This window comes from Alligator sinensis, unplaced genomic scaffold, assembly GCF_000455745.1.
Source record: "Alligator sinensis unplaced genomic scaffold, ASM45574v1 scaffold885_1, whole genome shotgun sequence".
NCBI classification, from domain to species: domain Eukaryota; kingdom Metazoa; phylum Chordata; order Crocodylia; family Alligatoridae; genus Alligator; species Alligator sinensis.
Genome location: NW_005842056.1, coordinates 1,041,798 through 1,051,261, shown reverse-complemented (window position 1 = coordinate 1,051,261; position 9,464 = coordinate 1,041,798). Strand labels below are relative to the sequence as shown.

General features: G+C 47.0%; 1 protein-coding gene across 1 annotated transcript in view; it reads left to right on the top strand.

The window, feature by feature from the left end:
- The window catches only part of PLCD1 (phospholipase C delta 1), a 60,946-nt gene extending 51,831 nt beyond the window's left edge, over positions 1-9,115 (top strand). Inside the window, 3 exon segments of the mRNA XM_006022949.3 lie at positions 1-45; positions 5,946-6,095; positions 7,293-9,115. The exon segment at positions 1-45 is cut by the window's left edge and continues 12 nt beyond it. Coding sequence (XP_006023011.2) covers positions 1-45; positions 5,946-6,095; positions 7,293-7,384 — 287 coding nt within the window. The 3' untranslated portion in view covers positions 7,385-9,115.
- Positions 9,116-9,464: the final 349 nt, after the last annotated feature.

Here is a 9,464-nt window from a genome sequence, read left to right as displayed (position 1 = left end):
AGCAGGACAGCGACAAGAAACAAACCAGGGTCATTGAAAACAACGGTAAGGGGTAATTCAGTTTTGGGGAGCAGTCCCAAGACATTATAATTCACACCTAGGCTGTGACTACCCCTGCCAAAGTGCAGCTTAGCTTAGCACCCCTTGGTAGGTACAGTGGTTGATGGGGTGGACCAGGAGGCATGGATCAGAGACCGCTGGTGTGCCCAAACCCTGTGAGACTGACCATGGACAGCAAGTCAGTTCCTGAGCTCCTTCACCCTGATGGAAATCCTAATTAACATCCCTGACTCAGTGGTGATCAGTGGTGGGTTTGAATATTTGAAGGATGATTATAAAGAGGATCTGTGGATTATAAAGTTTTCTATGGCTCTGGGGACAGGAGGAGAAGCAACGACCCCAGATTGCAGCAGAGGAGATTTCGGCTGGGGATTAGAGAGACCTTTCTGACTCTGAGGTTGGTCAAGCAAAGGAACGGACTACCTAGGGAGGCTGGGTAATCTGCATCCCTGCACATTTCTGAGAGCAGGTTAGAAGACACTTGGCTGGGATGGTTTAGTCAGGGAAAATCTTGATTTAAGCAGGAGGCTGGACTAGGTGACCTCATGAGGACACTTCCAGCCCTACTTTCCCATGATTGTAGGACTCGGGCCCATCTGGCTCAGGTCTCAATAGGTCTTTGAAGGGGTCTTTAAACTTACGTTTCCAAAAGCTCTTTGGAAATGGAGCGCCCCTGCTGGATTTCTCACTTTCCCCCTTGTCAGTTGGTCCCTTGTGGGCTCTGTGTCAAATGTGAAAAGGACCCATGAGAAGTCAGAGCTGATGCCTCCACATCCAGCTGGGACAATGGAGATGGCTTTAGTTGGTATGACCTTCTGAGCTGACCCTCTGTAGGTTATAACAGAGGTACAGAAAAGCTAATACGGTCGGTCCCAAGAGTGACCTTCTTTTGAAGATCTCACCTAAGTGGACCACCTTTTGAAGACCTCAACTAAGCTGTCTAGGTTCCCTGTGAATTCAGGGCCTAAGCTCACTGTTGAGGCAATGCAGGGAAAACTTTTTGTCTGTTGTAGATAAGAAGAAGAGAAGCTACTGAAGTGGCACCTTTGCTCAGTGCTAAGTCCACATGCACCACAGAAATACGGGAGGAGCGATGAAAGGCCGCATGGGGTAGGCTGGGCATGTGGGTGCCTATACGTGAGCAAGGAGGCTGCTCTGATGCGCTGTAATCACAGCACGTTGGAGCAGACTCGATTAATCGAGTGTGCTGGAGCGTGGCGATTACCACCCTCCAACAGCCTCCCGTGTCTTGTGTATCAGCATCCCCGCACTTCAAAATGGTGGTGGGAACGCTTTATCTAAAGTGTGCTCGGCGAGCTTTAGATAAGGCACATCTAGCCGCCATTTGGAAGTGGAGGGATGCTGATACATGGGCTGCTCCAGGCACTTTGATCTGATCTAATCTGTAATTAAAGTGCTCCCCTCCCAGACATCCTCTGTGTCCTTGGCAAACCACTTAACCTTTCCTCATGCAGTTCCCCATGCATGAAATGGAGATAATGCCTCCTTTCTCCTTTCCCAGGGCCAAAATAGCTCATTAGACACTCAGATACTAAGGTGATGGCGGCCATCTGAATACCCAGGGTGGGGAAGAGGCAGCAGTGTGTCTCCTACAAGACAGCCAGGCAGCGGGCAGCCGACAGGTCACCCTCCACGTTCCTCACAGGGGTAGGAAAGGGCACTCCTCCCAGCAAACACACACAAAGACTGTGTTTTTTTTGTTTGAGATCCAAGCCAAGCATATGAAAACACATGCACATTTTCTCCAGGGCTATGAACATGTTCCTCTTCCTCCTTTCCTGTTTGAGACTTCAATCAGGGAATGTAGCTGGGCTCCAGCCGTTCGTGCCCATCTCCTCTTCTGTTTTCTAATCCAGTTCTGCCCCATGCTTTTCCAGTCGCACAGCCACGTGATTTTTGTGGCTGGCAAATGCTCCCGAGCTCCTGTTGTCTGCAGTGAGTTTACTGGCAGGGATGTTCACAGAAACAGCGAGTTTCAAGTGAACGCTGAAGCACAGGATGTGAATCTCAGGTCTGTAGCAGTGAGCATTTGAATTGGAAAGTGGACCGCAGGAGGTAAACTCATCAGAGGCTCTGTCCTGCAAGACCTGGAGGTCCAGAGTTGTTGGAGTTAGGGGCTAGATCCAATGTAAGACTTAAGAGCAGCCAGTTGTCGTCCTGCCTGCGGCACTTCTGGACATGTGCAGAAGTTCCTGGCACATCTGCATCTCAGCAGCAGTGTACCCTGTCCAGCAAAGCCTCAAGTATGTCCCCTCCACTTGCTCCAAACCTTGAAATGTGCCTGTGAAAATGTTCCAGGGATGTCCCCAGTGTCCTTTGTCCATTGCTCTGAAGACCAAGGTCTTGAAAGGGAGGCTCCCGAGTGTCTTCGCCAGCTTACTGCTGGGTTTGGAGCACACAGATGGGTGGTTCATGCTCAGAGTACCCATGTCCTAAGGCAACTTTAGGCATGACCTTGTTCAACATTAAGCAACACGGAGCAACCTTCTGCTCATGCCATCAGTTGGCCAAACACGCATGGTAAAAACACATGGGAAGTTGTTCTCAGCAGTCGCTCCCCAGCTCTGGAGCATCCTCTGTCTCGAGGCCCACATGGATATCTCTAGGTAGTGCTGTGTGACCTTCCTATTTGGACAGGTGTTTAACAAAAAAAGCTAACCTGAGATATTGTGCTGGGGATTTCTGTCTTGCGTCACAGCTCTAGTTGCCTTTTTAGATGTTTTGTTCTCTTGTTTAGTCTCCTGTTCTGTGTTATTCTGGTCATTTATTGTAAGCCAGCCTGAGCCTTTGTTGGGAAGAGTGGCCTATACGTCCAATAAATAAGTAAATATAATTAATCAGTGTAGGCACCACCTGGTTGAGACAGCAGCAGGGCTTGTGGGTTGCAGTTTTGGAAGTCAGCTCCTCCGTTTCACCTGATCGTGCTTTAAGCAGCTATGAGCATGGGCTCATGATGCAAAAGGGGACAGGGATTTTCTGATCAACCGCTGCCCAGTGCGTGCGCACGTTCCTACCCTGTGGTCAAAGAAAGCCAGCCCATGCTAGGTCGTCCCTCAATGAAAGATGGCTAAGCTGCCACAGGTTAGTTATTTCCCATGGGGTAAGAGTGTGCAAACACAGAGCAGCTGATGTACCATAAAGTCCTTTCCCATTTATCTCATAAGAGCTTACTTGTTCTTCTCTCTGTGCTCCAAGTCTTTCATCATATTTTTTCCCAGTGTTGTCTAAATATCTGGCTCCGAGTGTCTTCCCTCAAAGTCAGTAAGAGTTCACCACCCCAGAGAAATCCTTAGCATCTTACAGGAGTGAGTCTTAGATCAGGGGACATATTCAATGGGAGCTGAGGGTCTTCAGCATTTCTGACTATTAGATTATTACCATATGGCGACCATAGGGGACAATATTCAGCCTTTGCTTTTGCCACCTGTAAGTCCCCCCAACAGCTAACTGCATTGCTTTGGGGCTAAAGGTGTCAAACCAGCCTTGGTACAGTAGGCAACTTTCTCTTGGCCTCCCACAAGGTGTGAATGGGCTGAGTGCTCTAGAGCTTTTAGGCGTTAGTTAAAAGGGCTGTTCTGACCTGTGGTATCAAGGAAACTGGTCTTCATAAACAAGCTATGGGGATATTTGTTCAACCTTTTCACTGCGATGTACAATCAAACTACCATATCATGCAGCGGTGCACACACCCATGTGGTACGAAGGTACATGGTATAGCGTGCCGAATATCTTGGAGGAAAGAGGCACTCCCAGCTGATCTCATCTAGGAGTCAACAGGTTAACACCCAAAAGGAGACATTTTCAGAGGCACGCAATCGATTCCCAGCATCCATTGAGAGCCTGCATCTCTCTAAAATGTCCTTCTAAAGCCAAACAAATCCTTCCTACTCATTTAGATATATTTTACATTGATGTCAGCTCACAGTGTTTATTGCAAGTCTTACAATCATTTCATTTTTTTCTTAAGACCCCAGCACCTGGGATCCTGGGATTCCATGAAAATCTCTGCTTTCATTAAAACCGTTTGTATGCAGTTTTTATCCCTCATTTTTGCAGAGGGATAAAGTTTTTTATAACCTTTATAAAGGCCTGTAAATATGTCTAGAACATATCTTTATGCCTGAAATTGTATCTTAAAGACCCAGAAACGAGGCAGCAAATAGAAAGTATCCCCATATTTATTATTTTCTGGCTATTTTTAAATTAATCTCATGGAGGTTTTTGTGGATTGTGCCTCATGGCTTGAGAACACTTGGAGCTGCTGATGCTGATGTTAGTTCAGGAACAAAGTGAGTAAGGCATGGGTTTGTACAAGTCTAAATGTCCAGGCAGTCTTCATCGTTTGAGAACAGACTGAACTTGGACTAACCACAAAGCCTTCCTTGGTGAATGCTAGAGATCCATGCCAGCAAACCAGGGGTATATAACTGAGGCTCTCATTCCGGAAAGGTTGAGCCCAGCCCTGCTGCAATCTCGCCTCCTGTGCATTTTACTGAGGACACCGCACCCAGGAGGCTAGCGTCCTCTGCCTGCCTTTTTAGAGGAGGCTTCAGACCAGCTCCGCCTGCATGGCTCCCTCCCTGCCGAGGATGGTCTCTCGGGAGTGACTCTTTGGCATCACAAGAATAAACCTGGGTGATCAAGACGGCACTAAGCTCATTCAGACAGTCTTGAGTGGAAGTCCTTCCTCATTAAAGCTGTTGCTTGCTTTGTGACAAACTCAGCTTTGATTGTGCATTTTACCAAGTCACATCTTTCCTGGCACTAGCAGCAATCTGGCTGGCCCCGGCCCTTGTCTAAACAACCCCAAATGCAGTTGGGGTCCAGATACAGGGCTCGGACCTCTCCATAATGCTCCAGAGCTTGAAGGCCTCCTTAAGGAACTTAACACAGCCCATGGCTAGCTCTCAAAGGGCTTTGTCATCCCCTTTCTAGAGACGGGGAAACGGAGGCCTAGAGTGTTTAAGGGCTGGGCTGTGAGCAAGGGGTAGTGTATAAATGATGACGCCCCAGTGGCTGCCACACCACGGAGGCACAGTTTCTTCTCTGCTTCCCCTGCCTCAGGACTAACGTTGGCCTGTCGGTGGCTCGCAAAGTGCCGTCCAGTTTTGTGTTCCTCGGTCCCACTGAAGCTGCCCGCTGCAGCGGCGGAGAAGTGTCCTGGTTCTTCTAGACAGGCACCCAGTTGGTGAACTACCAGCTGTGTTGTGAATAACTAAAACTGGCATGCGGGGAAGTCTGGGTGAAAGACTGATCTCTGTTGCGTTCCTTGAGCTGATCTGGGCTATTGTTGTTCAGTGCTGGATCCTGCAGCTTTGTTGTCATGAGTGACCCCTTGACATGAACACACAGCAGGGTTAACGCTGCTAACTCTCACGTGCAAATCCGAGGCCTCTGCTCTGAGTATCACAGGGCAGATACTCCCTTTGCTGCGCACCACGGCGTCGGCCCACTACAAAGGGGCTTCTGCAGGGTACCAGAGAGAGAAGGGCAATGCCACACGGGCAAGAGAGATGTCCTGGAGGCTGAGAGGACACTGGCAACCCAGGTCTGGTTAGATATGCTAGAGAAGATCCACTTGCTTGTTTCTATCAAATGATTTTGTGGTTTGCCTGATTCCAGTGAGTTTATGGATTCATCGGGTGAAATGTGAGCTCCACCTAAGTCAATTAGAAAGACTCCCATTGACTTCAGTAGGGCCAGGATTTCACACCTGGATGTTAAAGCCGGTCTGCTCCTCTGGCTGGTCCTGTGGTCAAACTGCACTGCTGGGGCAAAAATGGAGCTGTCTGAAAGACACCCAAGCAAGGCTTAAACTGTGTGTCTCCCTCTGTTTTCTGCTCCTTTTCTCCTTCCTTGTTCAGGGTTTAACCCCATGTGGGATGAAGAGTTCGAGTTCAACATTGACGTCCCTGCGCTCGCACTGGTCCGTTTTATGGTGGAAGACTTTGACGTGTCAACCAAAAATGACTTTATTGGGCAGTATACCCTGCCCTTCACCAGCCTACAGCAAGGTAAGGAGCCGCGTGGGAAGCAGAGCCTGGTCGGGGCTGCCCAGGCTACCGGGCCCTGGCACACTACAGTGCCTTGGACAGAAGAGCAGCCTGGGGCGTCCCAGGCTCTCCACTGTGACCATGGGACCGTTTCCTCTCTTGGTAGCTGCCTTTGTTGTTTTTACATCTGTGTTTGAAGCTGATCTCCCTAGGCCAGGTTCGCTTGGCTTTCAGAGACTGCTCACGCTGGGCTTCAGGGTCCGGTAGGTCCCATTGCACCGACCACTGAAGGACGGTGTCACCATTTAGAGGACCTGGTAATACACAGCGACAAAGCATACAGTGGGTTCCCGCACACCTGGGTAGCCCCAGCAGCTGCCGGAAGCAGGATGTGATTTGAATTTAGTCTGAGGTTAAACAGCTTTAACTTCAGACAGCGGAGGTAAAACAGACCAACTTTTGATTGGCCTGTCTGCAGTTTCACATTTAACCGCTCAGGGAAACCCGGGCACCGCAGGAAATGAGCAGGCACTGTAAAGTCAGATCTCTTCTGTTTGAGTCAGCACACGGCTCGGGCCATCTTTTTGGCTGCAGCATAAAACCCGGATGTGAATGGATGTAGTTATGGATGAGCTCCTATAGTTTAAAGGTGCCAGACCTGAATTTTCTGGTCTTATTGAAGCTCTGACAATGCCCAGCACAAGTAGAGCTGGACAAAGGGACTAATGCAGACTTTAAAATCAGCTTAAATTATTTGTTGGCTATAGGGAAGCCATGATTAACATAGGGTCTTAGGATTTGGGAGCCCTATCCCTGGCTCTCCTGCTGGCCACGTGACAAGCCCAGTGCCTCTCAATGAATCTCTCCAATCCACCCTGGTCCACGGGGCACGAGCACCTTAGTGTTTCTCAATGAACTCTGTGGCTGGAGGGGCTGCAGAAAAGTAAAGCTTTGTTGTGGGCTGTAGGATACCATTGTAGTGCACTACAATACAGTGCCTTAATTGTTGTATTAGGTGGGGGATGAGGGAAAATGGGGGAATAGGAAATGAAAGTTGGAAGGGGTGGCCACCGTTCTTGAGTGCTGTCATAGCCTTGTCTAGAAAGACCAAGGGACTAGCTTCCATCTTTACATTCACTGTCTGAGAAGCATGCGGAGTCAGTGAACCCTTCAGCCGCTGGAGCTAAATACCTGTGCCTCTGTATCTTCTCATTCCAGGCTACCGCCACATCCATCTCTTGAACAGAAACGGGGACCCACACCCATCTGCCACGCTGTTTGTGCACATTAGGATTCAGGACAATTATTAAATGCAGCCAAGGAGCCCAGCTTTCAAATGCTAATGGATGCTGCTGTAGCTCCAAAATGAACCCAAGGTGCCCTTTCTTCTGCTCTGGGAACTCATCAGTGCCTTCCCTGGGATGAAGCAGTCCTTTATAAAGCCCCTAAGGCTGTTGTGAATACTTTGTATTATGTTTGTAAGCTCCAGTCCCAATGATGAAAATAGCCTGACATTTCTGTTCTGATTTTTTTTCCAGTGATATTTTGGTGACTATTTGGCAAGTCAAATTTTAGTTGTAATGAACCTTAATTCCTTTGATTTTTAGCTCTATTTCTAAAGAGAGGTATGGGATTTTTAATAGCATTTCAAATCTAAGAAGAGACAAGGATAATGAGCTGTGTTTCATCTGATGTGACCCTTGCAGCCTTGATATTGAAAAGCTCCACAGCCAAACACCATCTAGGCGAAATAAACTGGACGAATACTGTATCTTCTTACATACAGTGTATTCTAGAATATAATGTGCATGTTGTTTTTGAAAGGCAGCATGAAGAAAGAAAGACATTTTTAGATTAATGGCTGCATGATGCAGGGACGGAACCTGATCTCCAGCTGACTTGCTCCCTTTCCTGCTTAACTAAAGCTGAAACCCTAGCTGCTGCTGAAGCATTGAGCCATTGGTGGATCTTCAATTTGGAAAAGAGCTAAAGAGTGTCCAGGGCTCTGAAACAGGAGGAGAGAGACCAGGAGAAGGCAATGGACTTTGAAAGGCCAGCTTGATTAGTGGAACATCAAGACCATTCAAAATGGAGAGACCATCATTAGCACCTGTGGAGTGATGAACAATGAGCCATTAAGTCACTTGACTCCCTCAGCTGCCTGACTGCTAATGCCACGGTGGCTGCACTGTGGAGCAGAAATAAAAGCGTGGAGCTTCCATCCTGGGCAGAAAATTAGCTTCCTCACTTAATACATACACCCTAATGTGGTGGGAGCCAGGGGGTTGATTTTTGGGAAAGGTGCATCTGATTAGCCTGCTCCAAAAGCCCTTGAAATCAATAGAAAGACACCTACTGACGTCAAGGGTTTCCAGTCAGGCCTGTTACTACTCCCTTTTAAATCCTAAATTGAGGCATGGTTCTTTTCTTCTATTTACTACAGTAAAAAGTTACACTACAAAGATCTGACACTAAACTGACTTCCAGTTTGTAATATAATGAAAAAAAAAAATACATGAACACTATTTTGCTGGTACTCTGTAGCTCTCCAGTGAATTAATTTGTATTCAGCGTGAACAGCACTGAGCCAAGCACTTCAAAGGAAAAAAAGAAATGCTAAATGGGAGAATATTTTTTAATCTAAAGATTTTTAAAAGACCCAAAGAATGAATTGTGAAAAAAAAAGGCAATGGAAAAGTATTACACTGAAAGCAGCTTTTGGATTTAAAAAAAACCAAAACACTATGTTTGGATTTTATAGAAAACAGTCTTTTTTAATAAGGTGATGCTGAGAACAGGGCGGTTGAACAAATCGTGTTAAATGTTAGTCTGGTTATAATTGCACTGTATGGGAGTTATAACACAATAAAAATAGGTGTCGTCTCTCTGGAATGGATACAGTATTTATATTGTAAGCCCCCCCCCCAACACAGCTTCAAAGTTAAATAATGTTGAAATAAAATAATATATTTTTAAAATGTCCTTAACTGTTACTGAACAAACTTTAAACTATTAAAGATGGAAAAAATTGCAACAAAAAACCTAGTTTACTAGGTTGCTTTCCCCCCGTGTGTGCTTCTGCTCATCACATGCCTCTCAAGAACTTAAAACATGTCTTTTATTTTCCACCTCTTTACAGTTAGGTATTTTTCCAGTGCACCAAGAGGAACAAAATAGTGGGTAGGAAAGAAAGATGCTGGTGTCCCTTTAAAAACACTCTCACTCCCCCTCTCCATCTCACACACCTGCTCTCCCTTTCCCCCTAAATCTGCATCCTTCAGAGAACACCGTAAAGCTCTTGCACTAGTCTGCAGGCCGTCTGCGGGGGACCGAGGTTGTAATTCAGCGTGGTAGCTACTAGCAGGTATATTCCCCTGTGTATTCTGCAGC